The sequence below is a fragment of the Periplaneta americana genome, chromosome 17 (genome assembly GCF_040183065.1).
Source record: "Periplaneta americana isolate PAMFEO1 chromosome 17, P.americana_PAMFEO1_priV1, whole genome shotgun sequence".
NCBI lineage: Eukaryota > Metazoa > Arthropoda > Insecta > Blattodea > Blattidae > Periplaneta > Periplaneta americana.
Genome location: NC_091133.1, coordinates 16,265,174 through 16,288,250, shown reverse-complemented (window position 1 = coordinate 16,288,250; position 23,077 = coordinate 16,265,174). Strand labels below are relative to the sequence as shown.

Here is a 23,077-nt window from a genome sequence, read left to right as displayed (position 1 = left end):
AATTAGAAAATGACAGAGACTTTATGGAATTTCTCACGCACAGTACCGTGTTCGCGGATCACAATGTAGAATAGGGCTATAATAATAGAGAAATGGCACACAAAAGTGTATGAAGTTAAAATGTAAGATTTACAATAGACCTACCAGTAATAACAGTTGAAATTATCTGTGTGAGATCTATGGAACTTCTTCCACTACAATCAAGTGAGCCGTGACCATTAAAACCAATCGAAATATTTATACAGTAATTATTACACAATTGAAAACACAGACCGACGATGACGATGATGATAATAAAAATTATAATGACAATGATAATAACAGTTAATAGCAGTTTTGATAATAATAATAATAATAATAATAATAATAATAATAATAACAACAACAGTAGCTATAATGATGATGATGATGATGATGATGATGATGATGATACTATACCTCTGATTGAGGTTCTGGCTGATATGTAGGCCTACATCTATTATCAGGCAGTACATCTCACTTGACGAATTGTAATGAAGTTTGTTGGAATAACTTCTATTGGAGTGCGTTGTAGGTGGGTTAGTAAAAGACTTTGGTCCTTTAAACAACCAAGTTTGGTAATCAATCTTGAAATATAAGGCGTAGTACAAGTGATGAAATGAGGATGATAATGATTAATCGTTGCCACGTGGGCCACTCGTCTCCCTCCCCAACACTTAAGCAGAAATTTTGTTATATTACACTGCGTTAAATATAGACTGCGTGCGCATGGCGATCATTTGACTATGAGCGCCCCTAGCGGCCATTGCGGAAGATAAGTCGTGTGAGTGCAGAGCACGCAATTGAATAGAGACATGTCATCGTCTATAGAGATATACGTGGGTTTTAAAAAAATTCAGTGGGATGCATAGTATTTTAGAGCTTCTACACTAAAGAAAGGTGCACAACTCGCTGAAAGTAATCACATATTCCAAGTGAAAGAGAAGTTGAGAAAAGAAATATCCGGCTTATGCTTGAGAGAAACAAGCATTAATCAACCGCCTTATGCAGTTCAACTTAAAGTATGATTTATTATTTCGTTTTGCATGACTTGCCATATATTCGTATATTTACATTATTCACTTTAAATATAACTTCATTACCCATGTACCCATCACAGTTTAAAATTAGTTTTACAGTTAATTTACTCTAGATTAATTTCTTACAGATTGATTGTAATAGAAATGTTATATCAGCTGAGTGCAAATGCAAAGCAGGCCTTTCAAGAAGCTGTAAACATATTGCTGCGTTGTGCATGCACATTAATATTGAGAGAGATTCTTCCAAAACATCTTTTCTGCAACAATGGGAGAAGCCTAACAGTGTTGCTGCAGAATATTCTAAAGGGGAAAATGTAGGAGAAATATTCAAACACAAATCAGAAAAGCGACCGATTTATTGCGTGTCAGAAAGTGAAAACAAGGAAGCATTATGCAAAACAGAATTATACGAGCAAATAAAAAATATAGACTGTCCCTTTTCAAAAATTTTAAAGGCAGAATGTGAAAATGAATCTGCAATTATCTCCACTTCCATTGTTAAACAAATCGTAGATAGTGCTGTAGAACTGGGCGAAAGGGGACTACTGTTTCAGTGTCTTTACCAATTAGATAATAAAAAATTTCACAAACTGTTTAGATGCTATGAAGTTAATTATCTGTCCAGTAGTGGCAAAATATCGCTAGTGCAAAAAGATTATGAGCGCGTGTTGACAAGTATTCAATTGAATTTTTATTGTGACAATGTGAAAATCACAAATTCGCAGAAGCAAGGACGCAATATCGATGTTTTGAGTGGTTCCAACAAAGGAAGTTACGCATTTCGGCCAGCCAGAGTGTACACAAGATTATGACACGGAACTCTGGAGACTATGATACACTAGCATTAACGTTCACTGGTTCTAAACACATAAACAGTCCAGCAGTAAGATACGGCAGAGATAATGAACAGACGGCACTTAAAGAGTTCTGCTTGACATATAAATGTTGTGTGAGACAGCTCGGTTTGTTTGTAAAAGAACAACAACCATGGCTTTGCTGCAGCCCTGACGGGATAGTGCTAGGTCAGGATTGTGTTACTCTCTTGGAGATTAAGTGTCCTTATTCATGTCGGGAGAAACCAGTAATTGAGGAGCAAATATGTAATGTTCCATATTTGTATGTAACCAGTGATGGTGGTGTAACATTGAAGGACACTTACGTATATTACACCCAGGTACAGGTATCAATGTATATTTTGAATCTCGTCTCCTGTGATTTGTTTATATATTCTCCAAAGGGGAGTGTGAAAGTGAACATTTCCATAAATGAAGAATTCCTTTCAAATATTATTCCCAAAGTAGAAAAATTTTATTTTGAACATTATCTTCCATTAATTTGTAAACAAGCAGTAACTTAAATAGTTTTAGTGCATTTCATCTATTGTAATCCCATGCCTCTGTAACTGTCATTATTTAGACACGAATGTTGAAAGAATATCAAGGTTGCAATACTATAGTCAGAGCAGAAAAAGAGAACAAAAAATGAAATACAGAAACATAGTACTGATTGTACAAATTACTTAATTAAATAACTAATAATACAGAATATTTGAACTAAAATTGCGAAAATATAACATGTTCCATTAACACTATGCTTAATAATTATAAACATTAGACTGGACCTTGATATTCAATTAGATAACCTGCTGTGACTACTTTAGGTTCATATGCAACTTAGTCTTGTGATTTAATGATAGGAGGACTAAAGTTTACCAAGACACCTATAACATGAAGAATTTTGTCTATATGAGGTGGTAAATCCATACTAACTTTGTTGCTTAATAATTTGAAAACCTTCATTCTATGAATGGCTCTTTCAACATGAATTCTAACTGACACTATACCATATGTTGTATCAACTTCTTCAGCTGAAAACTGAGGATTAAATGCAAAAGGTGGCATCACAATTATAGCCTTCTTGTTTTGAATACAAGTTTTTATTTGTGGGAACCCTTTGTCGCACATAACCAGATCTCCCGGCTGGATATAGTTTAATATACCGCAATGAACTGTAATGTAGCTGTCTGTCGCTCTTCCACCATAACATTTAGAAAGAAAACAAATATATCCTGATGGAGTAATGGCGACAAGAAATTTCAAGGTGAATGTATTTTTATAATGAGAAAACATTAAAATTCTTTGGCGAACAGTCTGAGGTCTTTCACAGGACACTTCACTGCAGTCTAAAATACATGTGCAATTTTCAAAATTTCGTTTAAATGCATTTGGCATAGTATTTATAATAGTTGATCGCTGTGGCCAGAAAATCCATTCCTTTGTTTTCTCATAAATATGATGGAGAGTAAATTTGACAGTGACAGATGCTGTAGTTCTATGACAGTTAAAAATAACTCCAAGAGCTGCAAAACTAATACCGAGTTTACATTTCATTAATAGAAGTAATAGCATATTTTCTTTACCTAGTGTGCATTTCTTATTGACAGAAGGTAACAAAGATAACAGAATGTGAAACACGGCAACCTTAACACCAGCTATATCAAGAAGATTCCGTTCGCTTTCTTTCACTGAACTAAACCCACAAAATGAATGTTTGACATCTACAGAGCCTACATTAACACCACAATCTCTTTTGAACCCAGTGCTTGTCATTGTCTGCTTATTTTCACGAGGCACTGATAGGTTTGTCTGGACTTCCGCTTCACAATTATTTCGCAAAGAAGAAAACAATACATTCACACCACTATCACTACTTAGGGTCACTGCATCTGTCTGTGTACTCGCGTCACTAAATGTGCAAGATTCCATATCACTTACGTCAACCATCTCATTTTCATGTCTATGTTTTCGCCTCTTGTATCTAGCCGTCACTCGGTATTCTTCTCTTTGTCGGTGGCGATCCGATAAATTTGGACTCACATACAATCTTGGTATATAACCAGGACTGTCAGGATCTCTTGTCGGTGTTCCGCCTATAAAATGCCGATTACAAACGCGTGAATTATTTGTCGGATTCCATGGCTTCCCATCAATCGTGTCTCGCTTTAATGTCGCAATCCAAGCTTTCCTCCTAATTATGTGCTGCCTACTGTTCGGGAACACGAAAAACTTGGTCCCAGGAGGACAATTTCTATAAGTGTTGTTACATCCAACCACAGAACAATTTGTTCTACTTTTTGTAGTACTTCCCTCCATAATATTAAATTTAATTTCTTCCCAATAATGACAAATACGTTCATACGCGTTCATATACTGACACTGACAGTCGTGAGTCGTGTCACATGAACTGTTTAAACGAGTGGCCGCTAGAGCGCAGCAGTTGGGATGCGCACGGAGTCTATAGTTACTCGACCAAGGCGAATGGAGCGCGGGCGTAATGTGAACTATCGCGATGAGGTATTACCACAGTCTACTATATACAGTCGCGAAGCTTGAGGTGTTTTTTTGCAAATCTCGTGATAAAGCGCTCCAAGCGGTTAGAAACTAGAAACAATAGACTGTCCAGGGTCGACTTTGGACTGTGTCGTATTTCTATCGAGTGCTAGCTCGTTGCGTGTTTCACATTGATGCTTGTGAAATCTTCGTTATTGGTTATAATGAAAATGTTAATGGATAAAATATAATAATTGGAATAATAATATAGGACAAGGAAGAGACTTTGTAGTGCTATAAATTGTAGCAACAGTAAGAGAAAGAGGCCAGAGTTATCCTTTTTCCGATTTCCGAAAGATTCAGAAAGGTTCCTGGGTTTCCACAAGAATGCCGTGCAGAAACAAAACTGTTAATTTGAAGTTCTTTGTGACTGTTAGAATACATTATATCCTTAAATTTCACAATGAAATGTTTCAGTCTAACCGAAAGGACATTAGATACCGGTTAAAGTTCTGTCACTTAGGCTGCTAAATTTCCAGAGAAATAAAGGTTAGGTCTCCTTTTTTTTCAGAGGATATATTTTTAATTGTAGCTATTAATTTTGTTATTATTTTTATGTGTTATTTTACTTAAGACGTAGAAAAATTAAGTTTGTTTTAATGAAATTTATTGATCACGTTTTATTTTCAATTCGGTGGGATTATTATTGCTTAGGCCTACTTTTTTCTTCAAAGGATATGTTTTTAATTATAGCTGTTAATTTTGTTGTTATTTTTATTTGTTGCTTTACTAGAGACGTAGAAAAAGTCTGTTACAATAAAATTTATTGATCACGTTTTATTTCCAATTCTGGTGTGATTATTATTGCTTAACCTCATCCCACTTTGTTAACTACGTAAGCCTACACTACAAGTACCGGTACACGTAAGTTACTCCATTAATTCATATTTCCATTATTATTGTTGTAAAGAGAAATGTAAATTAATATTTATTGGTTTCATAGTTAATTATCGCTATAATCTTGAATGAGTGAAGCTATTATAGTAAATTTCAGTTCGTTTTGCACAAACAAAAATTATATTAACTTATTTCTTGTCGGTATCTTCGAGTTTATGGTGGAATTTAATATACTTCATTAAAATAATAAATTAACTTTATGTATTTAATATTTGAATAATGGAAGGAAGTTGTTAATTTTTCTAAAAGGACACGACAACGAAAGTATAACATATTTTGTCGGCTGCTAGGAGAGAGATCTGCGATGATGAGACGATAGTAGCGATCCTAGTGGTGGGCAACTACCCATGTTTGCATTTTTACTACATATTGAGCTTCGCGACTGTATATAGTAGACTGTGGTATTACGAATGCAGGTCAATAGCGCCACAGCTCCGGGCCGCATGTTTCCACTGGTCTTAGTCGAGTAATACCTAGCATTATGTCGTCCAAAATCGCGTCTTTCGGTGCAAATGTCGCCCAAATGGTGATAGTCGCATTTTTACAATAATTTGGCGCAAAATTCCATTCCGCATAGCCCAAAAGGCTACATATCGCCCAATTTCGTCACTATGTCAGCAAGGGAAATACTGTCCCCACTTTCACGGCAGCATGGCTCTATTTCATTCCCATAGTCCAGGCAGAGGCTATACAGTAAAGTTTTGATTTTCAGTGGATGTAATTATCCGTACGGAGTTCTATATTTGTTTCGTTGGATTGCAATTGTGGAAAAGGTAGTTTTTACTTCTAACGTATTTATACTTTCAACTTTTTACATCCTATTTGAAATTTACCATTGAAAATGGAATAAATAATTTTATAAATTTCTTAGCTTTAAACATTTCAACCTAAAGTTCAAAGATCTCATTCAATATATACAGTAAACTCAGGGGTTTTCAAACTTTTTGCTGTTGTCGGTCGTAGATTCCCTGAGCTTCGGAAAGGAGCATATGCCTCCCCTCTCGACAATTAACTTTTAATATGCGATAACGAAAGAAAAAAAACCTCTCTCATGTTTATTTTCTGTTGATACACTGCAAATATGAAATATGAGTTAAACTTATAAAAGTTATAAAAATATAAATCTTTTATCTTTATCACTTGCGCTGTCAATTCATTTAACGATGAAAAAATCATAAACCGTAGTAAAAACAGATGTTACTAACTGGTAACTGGCATAATGTTCAACCAAATCAGTGGGGTGTACGAGCTTTCATAGTTTCACATAGTTTATCGAATCTGGGTTCAAATTTTGAAATGGCAAGGCGCATCTCATTCAGGAGATTTATTCTTGATCTATATTTGGACTTGATCACTGTCAGGGGTGAAAATCCAGTTTCATAAAGATAAGACCCTGCGAAAGGCAGCATAATGCACAAGGCCTTCTTACTTAACCTTGGATACTCATTCATCACAGAGCTCCAAAATTCAAGCAGTTTTTAAGAAAGAAATACCTATCATCTTCACCATGTTGTCTGATGTAATCTCTCTCGCTACACTCTCTCTCCTACTGCTTCTCTTCTGCTGTTGTGAAATGTGATGGAGAGTCTGTGTTGAATGGATCCCTAATCCAGTAGTGCTGTGTGTCCTGTGGAAAATACTTTTCGAAGTGAACATGAAGTTGAGACAATTGCTGCACAAACACGTTTAATTTCTTCATTTAATAATTTGCAATTCTCTCATACATGTTCCAAGGAATTATATCTATACGGGAATCGAACCCTGGTAATGTGTTTGGTAAACAGTTCCTTTGCCGGACGGGTTTCCTGAGCTGGAAGCATCGTATCAATGCGATTCTGCTGTTCCGTCTATAAACTTAAGTCCACGATTTCATCTAATCTGTCTCAAATTAGATGTAAAGATATCTTATGCAACAGCCATGTGTTATACCTATAAGATGTGCAATGAAACTTGCCCATTAATTCAGGAAAGTTCAACAAATACCTCTCAGTTTTCACGAAAGGCCTGAATAAGTGACAAAATAGAAAAATTAAACAATTAGATATGGTACAACAAATGATGACACATTGTGTATTGAACACAAACGACATTATATCAGCCATGTACCAAAATATAATCTGTGTGTCTTGCAAAATTAGGGTAAAACAGACTTCTGTATGCTACAATTCAGCGACACATCAATGTCAAGGCCTTGGTTTTAAGCGCAGATCACAATTTGTGATCAGGAGTCAAAGTTACATTGTATTGTAACATAGTGAGGACAATCAGGACATAGAGTGTACTGAGAGGACATAGAGCAGTCTGAAAGGACACAGAGTAGACTCAGAATACATAGAGTGGACTGAGAGGACAGAGAGTGTAGTGACAGAACAGATTTGACTGAGGGCACATATAGAGTATACTGAGAGCACACACAGTGGACTGAGAAGACAGATACTGGACTAGAAGGACAGGAATTGTAGTGACAGGAAAGAGATTGGATTGAGAGAACATAGAGTGGACTGAGAGGAATGAGAGTGGACAGAGAGTAAAGTAACCTCAATCCTATCTCTGTACTTTTACTACATTCTCTGTCCTCTCAGTCCATTCTCTGTCCTCTCAGTTCTCTCCATGTCATCTGAATCCGCTCTGTTCCCTCAGTCTAAGGTATGTGCTCTCACTTCAATCTCTGTTTTGTCACTACACTCTCTGTCCTTTCAGTCCACTCCATGTCATCTGAGTCCATTCTATGTCCTCTCAGTCCTCTCTATGTCCTCTCAGTCCACTCTATCTTCTCAGTCCACTCTGTACTCTCAGTCCAATCTCTGTCCTGTCAATACACTCTCTGTCCTACCAGTCCAGTATCTGTCGTCTCAGTCCACTGTCTGTGCTCTCAGTCCACTCTATACGCTCTCAGTCCAATCTCTATTCTATCAATACACTATGTTCTCAGTCCGCTCTATGTCATCTGAGTCTGTTGTCTCAGTCCACTCTCTGTTCCTTCAGTCCGCTCTATGTGCTCTCTGTCCCCTCCGTCCACTCTATGTGCTCTCAGTCCAATCTCTGTTCTTTCACTATAACATCTGTCCTCTCAGTCCATTCTATGTCATCTGACTCCACTCTATGAACTCTCAGTCCACTCTATGTCCTCGCAGTACACTCTGTGTCTTCTAAGTCCACTCTATATGCTTTCAGTCCAATCTCTGTCCTGTCACTATACTCTCTGTCCTACCAGTTCACTCTCTGTCCTCTCCGTCTTTTCTATGTGCTCTCAGTGCACTCTCTGTCGCCTCAGTCCAATCTCTCTTCTTTCGTTATACCCTCTGTTCTATCAGTCCACTTTCTGTCCTCTCAGTCCACTCTATGTCATCTGAGTCCACTCTATGTCCTCTCAGTCCAATCTATGTCCTTTAAGTCCACTCTGTGTGCTATCAGTTCAATCTCTGTCCTGTCGCTACACTCTCTCTCCTACCAGTCCAGTGTCCACTCTCAATCCACTCTTTGTCCTCGCAGAACACTCATTCTCTCCTCAGTCCAATCTCTATTCTTTCATTACACCCTCTGTTCTCTCAGTCCACTCTCTGTCCTCTCAGTCCACTCTCTGTCCTCTCAGTCCACTCTCTGTCATCTGAGTCCATTCTGTCCTCTCAGTACACAATTTGTCCACTCAGTCCACTCTATGTCATCTGAGTCCACTCTATGTCCTCTCAGTCCAGCCTATGTCCTTTCAGTCCACTCTGTCTTCTCAGTCCACTCTGTCTTCTCAGTCCACTCTGTGGCTGTCATTCCAATCTCTGGCCTGTCACTACAATCTCTCTCATACCAGTGCAGTATCTGTCCTCTCATTCCACTCTATGTCCTCTCAGTGCACTCTCTGTGATCTGAGTCCACTCTGTCCTCTCAGTCCAATCTATGGTCTGTCACTACACTCTCTGAGCTCTCAGTCAACCCTCTATCTTCTCGGTCCACTCTATGTCATGTGTCCACTCTATGTGCTCTCAGTTCAATCTCTGTTCTTTCACTACACCATCTGTCCTCTCAGTCCACTCTATGTCTTCTGAGTCCACTCTATGCCGTCTCAGTCCACTCTCTGTCTTTTCAATCCACTCTATGTGCTCTCAGTCCAATGTCTATTCTGTCACTACACTCTCTGTGCTCTCAGTCCACTCTCTCCCCTCAGTCCACTCTATGTGCTCTCAGTCCATTCTCTGTTCTTTCACTTCACCCTCTGTCATCTCAATCCACTGTCTGTGCTCTCAGTCCACTCCATGTGCTCTCAGTCCAATCTCTCTCCTATCACTATATTCTCTCTCCTACCAATCCACTCTCTTTTGCCTCAGTCCACTCTATGTGCTCTCAGTCCAATCTCTGTCGTGTCACTACACTCTTTGTCCTAACAGTTTACTCTCAGTCCACTCTATATCGTCTTGGTCCACTCTCTGTCCCCACAATCCAATATCTGTTCATTACATCACCTGTCCCCTATGTCCACTCTCTGTCCTCTCAGTCCACTCTATGTCTTCTGAGTCCACTCTATGCCGTCTCAGTCCATTCTCTGCCCTCTCAGTCTATTCTATGTGCTCAGTTCAGTCCATTCTCTGCCCTCTCAGTCTATTCTATGTGCTCAGTTCAATCACTTTCCTGTCACTACACTATCTGTTCTCTCAGTCCACTCTATGTGCTGTCAGTCCAATTTCTGTCCTGGCAGTACACTCTCTGTACAAACAGTCCAGTATCTGTCCTCTCAGTCCACTCTACGTCCTCTGAGTCCACTCTTTGTCTTCTCAGTCCACTCTATGTGCTCTCAGTGCAATCTCTGTGCTGTCACTACACTCTCTGTCCTAGCAGTCTACTCTCTGTCCCCCAGTCCACTTTTTGTCTTCTCAGTCCACTCTGTGTGATCTCAGTCCAATCTCTGTCCTGTCACTACACTTTCTGTGCTACCAGTCGAGTATCTGTCCTCGATGTCCACTCTATGTCCTCTCAGTCCACTTTCTGTCTTCTGAGTCAATTCCCTGTCGCGTCATTGAATCTTTATATATTCTAATTTTACGATAATTTGCAATTCTCTCATACATGTTCCAAGGAATTACGTCTATACGGGAATCCAACCCCGGTAATAATGTGTTTGGTTAACAGTTCCTTTGCCGGACGGGTTTCCTGAGCTGGAGGCATCGTATCAATGCGACTCTTGTGTTCTGTCTGTAAACTACGTCTACGATTTCATACAGTCACAACTTATTGGCTTTTCAAATACGTGATAGCAGCCTTTGTCTCATCGCTAATTAGTGTAGTGTTGGCTGCCATGCATACATGCATTAATTTGTATGACGTAATAGTCTTGCGCTCGTCCACCATGACACTTGGCAGCATATACTTTGAGATTGCCCAATTATTTAAATACAGATATGAGCTTAAACGATATTTTCTAGTATCTGGGACAACTGTGACTGTGACAATTAAATATGTGACTTTTATGGGTGATTTTGTCACACCTATATTTTATATCGATAAGTAAGCACTCGGGAGCGGGTTCGATTCCCGCTTGGGCTGATTACCTGGTTGAGCTTTTTTTTTTTAGATATCCTCAACCGTAAGGCTAATGTCAGGTAATCTATGGCGAATCCTTGGCCTCATCTCGCGAAATACCATCTTGCTATCATCAATACCATCAATTCTAAATAATCTAATAGTTGATACAGCGTCGTTAAATAACCAACTAAAAGAAAGTACTACATAAAGAGCAGGTGTCACCACATAGCTTAAAGTTACCAGTACAACACGACTTTACATAAAAAAGTTCAAAGACAACAATAATAATAATGATGATGAATCAATAGACAAGATGTTCTGTAAACTACACCTGAGTTCTATTAGGCCTATATGACTGGTTCATGCATGTGACGTTTATTTCCATCTACAGCTGTGATAATAAGCTAATGTATGGTAGGCCTACTTATATTTCAAACTAAACATTATGTACATGTTTTTATTTTACAAGTGTCTATTATGTGAAAATAATTGTTCGGTTCTTGTTCACATGAAAGCAAACCTGTGTTTACAATATAGGCCTAATGTAATGCCTTACATAGCTGGCAGTGTTTTGTTAATAATAGTTAATATTGATAATTTTCTTTTCATCTGAACTATTACTACAATAGAATTTGTATTTCTGATCGCTCTATATGCTGTCAAATAACTATGCAACGTCTTTGGTTAAAGTATCAAATTTTTCCTGCCTTCTTTTGTTTCTTGTCAAACTAACATAACTACTGTAAACTTGATTATGTCCATAACATGGTTGCTTTAAATGTTACTAGGATTTTTTCATTTATCCATTCAGATTGATTTATAAGAAACACAAACATATGAATTAAACATTCAACATTGCATAGCACAGCCTTCTGCTAGCCTGCGCTTTCCCCAAAACATGGCTACGGACGCAAGCTTCAATTTGTCCGTACTCTAAACTTCAGCGCAGCCTCGGCTGTAGGGGCTCTACTTTCAACTTTATATAATATACCCGTATGTGCTCTTTATAACTACCTTCTACGTCAGCAGGTCCTCTGTGCCACTTTATATTCATTATATTATGAACCATTCCTGCAAGATCTGCATTTGCTGGTCGAAATTACTTATTGACGAGAATGTATCATGCACATGTGCTCGATCATTTTCATTATTCAAGCGTTCGACACAATATAATCCACATTTGCAGTCTTTGTCAATGCACATTTTCGCGGACACAGAATTTCCACTTGCATTTACATATTCTTGGCCACAATTTATTTTCCTCTTTTCGTACATTCTTTTCCCGCTCATTACAGTTTTCCACACGCAACAGTCTGGAGCTGAAAAGATAAAAAGAGATCTGAGGTACTGCCATCTTTTCACGGCCGTATTGATCTTCGTGTATGGTATGGATTCAACACAATAGGTTAATTGTGTAGGTTTAATAATTCAACATTTTTGTCGCGGAAGTGGCATTTTTGAAGAGGTAGGTTGTTACCGGTACTTTACGTATATTTATAATATAAGAGAACATTGGTTCTAGTCTTGAATGTAATTGTAATTCTAGTTTCCTCATTAGGCCTACGCCTACATCATTATTTTACGGTTTGATTCTAGCGTTGGGTATATTGGCTCTCACGGACTTCCTATATGAGCTACAGAAGAGTAAGCAATTAATGACTTTAAATCTGTTTGACGCATAGTTGAAGAGTTGATGGTAGAAGTTGTGTTGAAAATACGTTGTGAGTTGGTTAAAATGTATGGAGAAATTCGGGTTTTTATTTCGCATCTCCTTTGATTTGAGAAGGTTAGGTCTTCCCAATAGTTTTAATATATAAGTTTCTGGGAAAAATTATGTTAATGTAATGTGCCAGAATCATTATAGCACACATACCCGTTCTAAAGTCCCTCAAATTAGTCTCCTGCAACGTTCACAATATGCTGCCAACGATGTGGGACGCGCCGAATACTATCCGCTTCACCATTTCCCTCACGACTTGTGAATCTGGTCATATGTTGTTGCTCACCATTGGATATGTCCATTCGTGCCCCAAACCGTCTACCACGTAATGGTTCATTTACCTTCCGTATGGGGTCAAAATCACATGGAGAAAGGTCCGTAGAGTATGGTGGTTGCTCCAATTCTTCCCATTCCCAGGTCCGCAGTACCCACTGTACACACTCTTCTTTATGTGTCACATTGGTCCGCACGCTCACTGGTCGTCCTGCCCGTTGCCGATCGCTGATTGCTTCGCGTTCTCACTGAAATGCTGGTACCCACTTCACGACTCTCCGGTATGGAAGGTTATTATTTCCAACAGTTTCTACAACTCTCTGTGGTATTCTCTGGCATTCCTCTTATCGAGAACGGCTATTTTGATAATACGAGCGTTGTTCAACACGGGTTACATCCTAGATCATAGAAGCTCAGTCTAGCATATACAGTCACGAAGCTGAATAATTCCCAATTATGCATCCATAGGTAGTTGCTAACCACGAGGATCGCAACTATTGCTTCATCACAGACCCTTTTCCTAACAGACGATAAAATGTATTGTACATTTGATATCATGTTCTTTCGAAAAAATTAATATGAAATACGTAAGGTTTATATATTATTTTCATAAAATATATATTATATTTTATAAACTCACCTTCCTGGATCTTTCGGAAGAAGCATAACTCTGACCTCCTTGTCTTAAAATTTATAGTGCTACAAACGTCTCCTTGTCCCATATTATGATTCAAATTGTTGTATTTTATCGATTTAAGGCCCATTCACAATGAAAATTAAACGCAAGCGCAACATAAACGCAAGACTTTGGACCCATGTTATTTAATGAAAGCATTCACAATGAAATACGTAAGCGCAAACGCTGACATAAACGCAAGAAAAGTTTGCAAACTCCAAACTTTTGCGCTTGCGTTTATGTTATTTTGAAACAAAACACGATCGCAGAGCGCTCTTTTTACTAACACCATCTGTTGTCTGTTTCTGCAAACTGAATTTTTACATCAATTCCTGCTTCAGAACGTTCCAAGTAAATATTGTTCATTTGCTACGGAATGATTTGATGAAAAATTAATTGCTTTGTATCAAGAACAGCGTTGTCTTTATGACAAGAGACACAAGTATTATAGAGGCAGTGCATTAAAAGATAATTATATGGAAGACGATCGCTCATGAAATGAAATGTGAAGGTAGGTGTTTATATCCTATAATGTATGTCCTTCCCTGTAAGAAATTATTATTATTATTATTATTATTATTATTATTATTATTATTATTATTATTATTATTATTATTATTGCAGTATTGTATTCTCAAAATGATAAATTCCTTGGAAAAGGCACAGTTATGTTGTATTGTCAGTTAATTATTAAGTTAGGTTAGGTCAGCTTTGGTGTGTAATAAATCAATTGGTAGTGAAATAGGGCATAATTAAAGGTAAATTAATTTGACTATGTCGTAATTTGAAATGTGTTAACGTTAATATACTGTATTTATAGCCGGAACCTCTTTTTGGAATAAAAAGGAAATAAAATTACATTGAACACAACGAAAAATCAACAATGCAGTTGACCTAAAAAATACAATAATTTAGTATGTTTCCCTTACATGATATCAGTTTGATTGACACCATTTATTCCGTTCCAGGTCAAGTAATCCAAGGAAGGCTAAAAACCTTAAGTGACAGATATACGAGGGGAAAAAAGATACAGCAGATAGCAACAGGAGCAGAGCTAAGGCTAACCAGAAGGAGTCCCCTTAATGATAATGATGGCTTTCCTCGATGATCATACACGGTTGAGGAAACCATACAATATAATAATTTTCCTGTACTTGAGACATCATTGCCTTGTACTAGCAACAGCCATGTAGTGCAAGGGGATTCAGTGTCTATAAAAGATTGAGATTTTAACTCAGTCTTCGAGCGTGAATTGGGATTGGTGGAAGAGATTTCTTTTCACGATGATAAGCAGTATGATCATGAGCCTGTTCCATGTACCAGCAAGTCAGTTACAGTGCCGACCATGCTGTCGAAGGGGAAAAAACGTAAAGTATCCTCAGATGATTCACTTATAGACGAGAACTTGCGAATGATTGCTGAAACATCGAAAATATTTTCAAAATCTTTCGCAAGAACGATATCATCTTTCAATTGTGTTTTTTTTTCTTTTCATATTACATTATCAACTTTCAGTAAAATGAATATGTTTAAGTACACTGTTTAGTAATATTTTATTGAAGTTATAGTATAATATTGTTACCATCAATGAAGATTCTCTGGAAATGTAATTAATTTTTGTGAACCTTGTTAAGTGCACCACATGAACTACTTTCTTAATTAGTGCTAAGGCTAACCTAACCTATATTACCTAAACAAATTATTTGCAGGTGTGGTAAAACTACGCCTAAATTATTGACGAGAAATTTATTCTTACATTATTGAACTAGGTTTACGTTATATAGAGCTACTGCAAATATTTACCAGTATTCTCTTTATATGGCACTACCAAATCCACGTAAAATATATTCCATTTGTCCAACAATGACACCAGAGGGTGAGATAAAATAATCTGAAATAGCCTCTCCAATATTTAGTGCATTTTGAAGTGGCATTCCTGGTACCAATTCTTAAGGGGTTAGGTACAGCATAAGACCTAAAAGAAATGGAATTTCCCTTTTTACATTTTTTAAGATGTGTTTTGCACATGACCTCCAGGCGGGAAAGCTTCATCTCGAAGAAAGTAATGTGCTGTAGGAGTTCCTAATTGCCGGAGGGGTACTGGAGGTGTAAAAGGCGCAAGTCATTATTTAAGTTGTAGCCAAATTGTGAATTTATAAAAATTCCACCATCAGTCTGAGATCCATATGCTCCTACATTAACATGGGTGAAGAAATATTTTGCATCACATACCACCATTAGCATATACTGAATGTCTTTTTATAGTTGATAAATTATCCTGAGTTAGTGGGTGCCTGGATGATGACATGTTTACTATCAATAGAACCCACAAGTTCTTTGATTTCATCTGCAATTATTTTATATTTCAAAACTTTATCAAATCGGGCGAGCATCAATCTCGTGTACAATAAAAATTGATGTTCGTATCTCATTTAACGCAAAAGGTTATGGGAGTCTCCTTGCTGATTCTCCTCTGGTTCAGTGGATGAACCCACAATCGTCTACGTCTAGATTTTCTGGCCTTCAAGAGATGAATGGCACAAAGGAAAGATAATGCAACTTGCATGAACATAAATTGTAGAGATGAATGGTCACTTATGTATTTTGTTGCAATTTTCATAGTTTCGTAATATAAATACTACTGTACTCTGGGAAACTGTTAATAAGATAATCCAGTAGGCAGTGTCTGCACATAACCTTGCCACGTTAATTCTAGGAATCCGTGCTAAGTTCTAGCGTTAACACTTGCGTTTTCATTGTGAATGGTATCACGTCTTTATGTCTTGTGCTAACGTTACGGTTACGTTTGCGTTTTCATTGTGAATGGGCCTTTACAGTTATTACAACCGATAACGAACAAATTAATCGTGAAGCTTGGGTACGCCATTTCGAATTGCTCCGAAAATTCACCAGGACTTAAGACTACCATTATACACTACCTTCACAGCACACAAAGCACTTATAACACTTCTTATATTATTGAAGAAGATATTTTTTTTCCATTACGTCTATGAATTTTATGACTAATAATCATAACAAAGGGAATTTTGGATATTAGACATAAATGTTGAGTAATTGGATCGGATTTGCAGACAACCATATTGTAAGCGATTGTCATCTTCACACGAGTTCCAAAATTTTACACTAGGATACCATACCAGTGATGGCAACATATGAAAGGCTTGAAGAGCGAAACTGCTCATGATGTACTGATGTAACTATAATAATCCGTGTAGGGCTGTAGGCCTATATAGATTAGGGCATTGTTGCATAAATCCACGATTGTATAATGCCTAAACGCATATCCTCTGCATACGTTTGCATTAAAAATACGAAAGTGCTTTCGTAAAAGACGAATTTCCAACTACGAAAGTATTTTCATAAAAAAAGAGAATTTTCCTACACAAAAAATACGGAAGTGCAGTCTTAAAAGACTAGTATTTTCTTTGCACTATAAACAACATTCGTACAGAGAAAGTTATTTCGTAAAAGACGAGACTTTCGTAAAAAAATATTTTCGTGCACTAAAAATACGGAAGTGCTTTCTTGATGGACGAGTACTTTCGTTGTAGGATATGTTATTTAACATATATGCTACAATATGCTACATTATTGCAGCGAGAGTGATTTCGTATCAGACGAGTTTTAGATCAAGCAAAATGCGAAAGTAGTCTCTTAAAAAAAGTATTCGCTACAGTATAGTTCAGAATACCGCGTAAGTACTTATGTACAAAAAAATATTGAAATTAAAAATAATTAAAACGCATGCTTTTTTTTTTTTACTGGAGGCACAAGGGTAGATAAATAAATAAAGGACAAGGTAGAGTGTGCACACTTTTATCACTGCCAATGTGGCTCTATAAACCAATTTTCAATACTTTTATCACAGCCACGACACATGTTAGATTAAGTATATATTGTGTGACAGGTTAGGTTAGGTTTCATTAGGTGTTAGTGTACTGTGTGACAGGTTAGGTTAGGTTTCATTAGGTGTTAGTGTACTATGTGACAGGACAGGTTAGGTTAGATTAGGTGTATATAATGTGACAGGTTAGGTTAGGTTTATTAGGTGTGTATATTATGTAACAGGTTAGGTTAGGTTTGATTAGGTGTATAGTATTATGTGAGAGGTTAGGTTTGATTAGGTGTGTAGTATTATGTGAGAGGTTAAGTTAGGTTTGATTAGGTGTGTAGTATTATATGACAGGTTAGGTTAGGTTAGATTATGTGTGTATTATGTGACAGGCTAGGTTAGGTTTGATTAGGTGTGTAGTATTATGTGAGAGTTTAGGTTAGGTTTGATTAGGTAGTTAGCATTATGTGACAGGTTAGGTTAGGTTTATTAGGTGTGTAGTTTCATGTGACAAGTTAGGTTAGGTTTATTAGGTGTGTAGTATTATGTGACAGGTTAGGTTAGGTTTGATTAGGTGTGTAGTATTATGTGACAGGTTAGGATAGGTTTCATTAGGTGTGTAGTGTTATGGGAGAGGTTAGGTTAGGTTTGATTAGGTGTGTAGTATTATGTGACAGGTTGGGTTGGGTTTGATTAGGTGTGTAGTATTATGTGACAGGTTAGGTTAGGTTTATTAGGTGTGTAGTATTATGTGACAGGTTAGGTTAGGTTTGATTAGGTGTGTATTATATGACGGGTTAGGTTAGGTTTGATTAGGTGTGTAGTATTATGTGACAGGTTGGGTTGGGTTTGATTAGGTGTGTAGTATTATGTGACAGGTTAGGTTAGGTTTATTAGGTGTGTAGTATTATGTGACAGGTTAGGTTAGGTTTGATTAGGTGTGTATTATATGACAGGTTAGGTTAGGTTTGATTAAGTGTGTAGTATTATGTGACAGGTTAGGTTAGGTTTGATTAGGTGTATAGTATTATGTGAGAGGTTGGGTTTGATTAGGTGTGTAGTATTATGTGAGAGGTTAAGTTAGGTTTGATTAGGTGTGTAGTATTATGTGACAGCTTAGGTTAGGTTAGATTAGGTGTGTATTATGTGACAGGCTAGATTAGGTTTGATTAGGTGTGTAGTATTATGTGAGAGTTTAGGTTAGGTTTGATTAGGTATGTAGCATTATGTGACAGGTTAGGTTAGGTTTATTAGGTGTGTAGTATTATGTGACAGGTTAGGTTAGGTTTGATTAGGTGTGTAGTATTATGTGACAGGTTAGGTTAGGTTTATTAGGTGTGTAGTATTATGTGACAGGTTAGGTTAGGTTTGATTAGGTGTGTAGTATTATGTGACAGGTTAGGATAGGTTTCATTAGGTGTGTAGTGTTATGGGAGAGGTTAGGTTAGGTTTGATTAGGTGTGTAGTATTATGTGACAGGTTGGGTTGAGTTTGATTAGGTGTGTAGTATTATGTGACAGGTTAGGTTAGGTTTATTAGGTGTGTAGTATTATGTGACACGTTAGGTTAGGTTTGATTAGGTGTGTATTATATGACAGGTTAGGTTAGGTTTGATTAGGTGTGTAGTATTATGTGACAGGTTAGGTTAGGTTTGATTAGGTGTGTAGTAGTATGTGAGAGGTTAGATTAGGTTTGATTAGGTGTGTAGTATTATGTGACAGGTTAGGTTAGGTTTGATTAGGTGTGTAGTGTTATGTGAGAGGTTAGGTTAGGTTTGATTAGGTGTGTAGTATTATGTGAGAGGTTAGGTTAGGTTTGATTAGGTGTGTAGTATTATGTGACAGGTTAGGTTAGGTTTATTAGGTGTATAGTATTATGTGACAGGTTAGGTTAGGTTTGATTAGGTGTGTAGTATTATGTGACAGGTTAGCTTAGGTTTGATTAGGTATGTAGTATTATGTGACAGGTTAGGTTAGGTTTGATAAGGTGTGTAATATTGTGTGACAGATTAGATTAGCCTAGATTATATTACGTGTGTATTATGTGACAGGTTATATTTGGTTTGATTAGGTGTGTAGTATTATTACTATGTTTGCGACACTGAAACCGTTTGACACATTAACGAAATATGGGAGTATTGTTCATTCACGCATGGCGATTTTCGTATATAAGGTACGCATTTTGGGCGGAATAGGTGGGCATCTAACTCTGCCAGGGATCACTAATCAATACTATAAATACAAAGCATTTTCAAGGTATTTTAGCAAATACCTATAGGAGCTGGGACATAAGTACCCTTCACTTAAATAAATAAGTACATTATAAGATATTTCCCCTGGACCAATAATAAATAATTGAATAAAACAAAAACGACATATGTACTTACGCTCTATTCTGAAGTCTGTCCAAAGTATTTTCCTGCACTAAAAATAAGTGCTTTCTTAAAAGATGGGTATTTTCGTTGCGGCATAAATAACATATAATTTACGATATACTACATTATTGCAGCGAAAGTGATTTCGTAGAAGACGAGTGTTTGAGTTGAAAAAAAAATATTAAAGTACTTTGGTAAAGGAGGATTTTCCAGGACTAAAAAGTGTGGAAGTCTTTATTAAAATACTAGTATTTCCCTTGCACCAATAATACACAACAATGAAATACAAGAGCGAAAATAGTTTCGTGTAAGACGAGTAACAATACTAAAGTACTTTCTTAAAAAAATATTTTTCATGGACAGAAAATATGGAAGTACTTTCTTAAAATACGAGTATTTCTCTTGCACCAAAAACAAAACACAAAAGGCGTTACTGTGTTTTTCATATAACTAAGTGGTTTATTTTTGGTAAAATACTTCCACATTGAAAGCATGTAATTACTCTTCACTTACATTATGACTGGGAACCAAAGCTACGCATTCAATTAGCTGCAACAATAGTATAACACAACTCGAGACAAAATAGAAGAAAAAGATGCAGTACTGTACGTTTGTGGATATGCTTGTTACACATTCATACTGCACAATACAAACATAAATGAGGTTTTTAATTCATTATTTAGCATTTAGTCTGTAAGTCTACTTTTTCAAATGAGATATTTCGAACCGTGATTTCAACTTTTTTGTAAGAGGGCTGGAAGTCAGCAAATTACTGTGGAGGTGGGTACAGCAGAGAGGCTCTCTTGAAGAATTCGCATATGAGACGAGAACGGGAAAAGTTGGACTTGAATATGTACTCCGCAAAATAACCCTCAAAGTGTTGTTTTCGGCGTCCGAAGGCTGGAATAGAGTACTTCACAGAGCGCCACTTCCTCTCGATATTTTGCGTGTGTATAGTTATATGTTCGCCAGCAAGTCTTCTGAGATTTTCTATGTGGATTTCTCCACTATCTGCTGTATCCACAAATTCCACCGAGTGGTTTACCCGCAGATGGAGAAAGCCTTGATTCTGTAGAGTGATGTACGCCTTCCAGCAATCGGATACAATTGTAGTACCTGGGAGAATCCACTCCTGTATTAAATTGACTAGAGTTTCTGCGTCTCTGTTTTGTACTGGTTCCATAAAACAATTCGTCGGGTTACCACGTTCCACCCCACCAAATACCCATTGGCCCTCAATGAGACGTCCGCGGTTGTATTTTCGCTGCCCGAACTTGCTTTCATCGATCTCCACAATTGTACCTGGACCACCAATTGCTTGCCTGTGTTCATACACCCAGTCTAAGCGAACTTCACGACAAAAGTTGGACCAGTCTACAACCCTGTGGCGTGATACTTCTACTTCTTCACTGAGGGTCACATGTCTAGGATTGGGAAGTAGGCACCAGAATGCGCAAAATTGCAAAATCTGGTCTATCGATAATTTTAAATCTCCCATGAAAGTATTTTTCCTACCACTTTTAATGAAGTTGCATCGCCGTTGTTCCCCATGGCGTTTGCTGCATCTAAATTCCAGTCTTTGTCGTCCTGTAATTTTCAAATGGCAGACATTACGACATGACGGACAGTTTATAGTGTTTCTTATAATTCCGGAGATACTAGGAAGTCTTTCATTGACTGTAAAGTGTTGACATTGCGCAGAAAAGTACAATCCGCGTATAACAATGGAGGCATTGTTGCATAATTCTCATTAGTATTGTATTAATACGTTTTCGCGTTTACGCTTATCATCTACATACGTTGGCAGCGCTGAAAAATTGACGTCAAACCAGACAAGATGGCAATGAAGTCTCTCTCGTTGTGAAAATTAAGCTATAAAAGGAAGATAATTATTTGGGTGGGTTGGGTGGGCATATCGCCAACACAGCGTTTACATCGCGTTTTTAAATGTGCTCTATCATTTTATAGGTTATTTGAGTGATTTTCAAAAAGGTAAGAAGTGGCGTTCCTGTAATTCACAAATACCACGAACAATTCACACAACTTTTCACAACAATGCGAAATACGGCACAGTCAATGCCTTTTCGATCTAGACCAGGCCGTAATGTGTGTTCGGGTTTTCTATTTCAGTGTATGGAGATCAGTGAAATATTATATTATAACTTTATTGCGTATTATTGCTAAGTTTTATTTAGTGTAATGTGTCCATAAGTTCCTTTTACTTGTTGTTGCATAATATGTTGCAGAAATAATTACAAAACTGTGTTATTTTAATGTGAAGAGAATTTTACATGTTAACATAATCTGTTCGCATCAACATTTTAAGTTTAGAATTGAAGCTATTTTGAGGTTTAATGAAAAAGGACTTATTTTGTTATTTTAATTTAGCATATCTACCTTCCTTAATTGTAGACAGAAAATTTGTCATACCACTTCTATGAAATTAGTGTACGTACAATTGTGTTATTTCGTCTCTTAGGTAAGTAGTAGATAAATACAATAATTCAGTACTCAATTGTAGTATTAAAATACAAACAAATTGAATATGCGGGGTATCATACATGACATTTATGTTTAATTATAATATATAATTGCGAATATAGGATTATAACTTAAATATAGTAAACATAACCTATAAATTCCGTATGACATATATAATGGCACGGCATTAGAGACCACTAAAATTAAACAGAAAGGGGCAATTGGTACAGCAAACATAACCTATAATTTCAACATATCTAAATATCCGTGCGGTGCAACTGAAAATGATTGAATCGTGAATAAATGAATGTATAAGAATTTCGCAATATTTAATCGAAATAAAGGCAGGTATTACACACACTAACAACGTAATTTTCACACCAAAAATAATATATCTTAACTCGCAAGTCTGAACTGTCTCATCAGCGTTGTTTTAAATTTTATTAATGCAATTACACTACATTTTGGAGAAATATATGTTACTCTTTATGCATTCCAACTAATTTATATGATTGAAACGCCGCCCTTTGTGATCGGGTTAAGCGAGTCACATGGTCTGCCTTACGGCCTGTATAAGAATGGTCTGTGATGAGACGATAGTAGCGATCCTGGTGGTTAGCAACTGTCTACGGATGCATATTTCAACTGTCTATGTATGCATATTTAGTAAGTATGGAGCTTCGTGACTGTATATACTAGACTGTAGTACAGACTTGAGCCATCTGACACTATTATGACAGTCTAATATATAGTCACGAAACTTGGGATGATATTTTGCATTTATCGCGACAGTTGCTAGCCGCTTGGAGCGCTGGGAGTACTACGAACAACAGACTGTACCACTG

General features: G+C 37.0%; 2 protein-coding genes across 15 annotated transcripts in view; one reads left to right on the top strand and one right to left on the bottom strand.

Moving 5' to 3' along the window:
• LOC138692724 (zinc finger protein 665-like) overlaps nt 1–12,035 on the bottom strand; it is a 55,990-nt gene extending 43,955 nt beyond the window's left edge. For 2 of the 4 annotated variants that reach the window (XM_069815904.1, XM_069815903.1), the window contains exon 1: nt 11,870–12,035. Coding sequence is in view for 1 of the 4 variants with exons in the window: in XM_069815903.1 (XP_069672004.1) it covers nt 11,870–11,924 (55 nt within the window). In the remaining 3 variants the exon portion in view is untranslated. Of the gene's footprint in view, nt 1–144; nt 2,103–11,869 lie in introns of those variants that run through there. The other 2 variants (XM_069815906.1, XM_069815905.1) reach the window with 2 other exon arrangements.
• Nucleotides 12,029–23,077, top strand: part of LOC138692725 (zinc finger protein 723-like) — an 84,012-nt gene continuing 72,963 nt past the window's right edge. For 8 of the 11 annotated variants that reach the window (XR_011330123.1, XR_011330121.1, XR_011330119.1 and 5 more), the window contains exon 1: nt 12,233–12,320. The gene's annotated coding sequence lies outside the window, so the exon portion shown is untranslated. Of the gene's footprint in view, nt 12,321–12,451; nt 12,500–23,077 lie in introns of all 11 variants that reach the window. The other 3 variants (XM_069815908.1, XM_069815913.1, XM_069815912.1) reach the window with 3 other exon arrangements.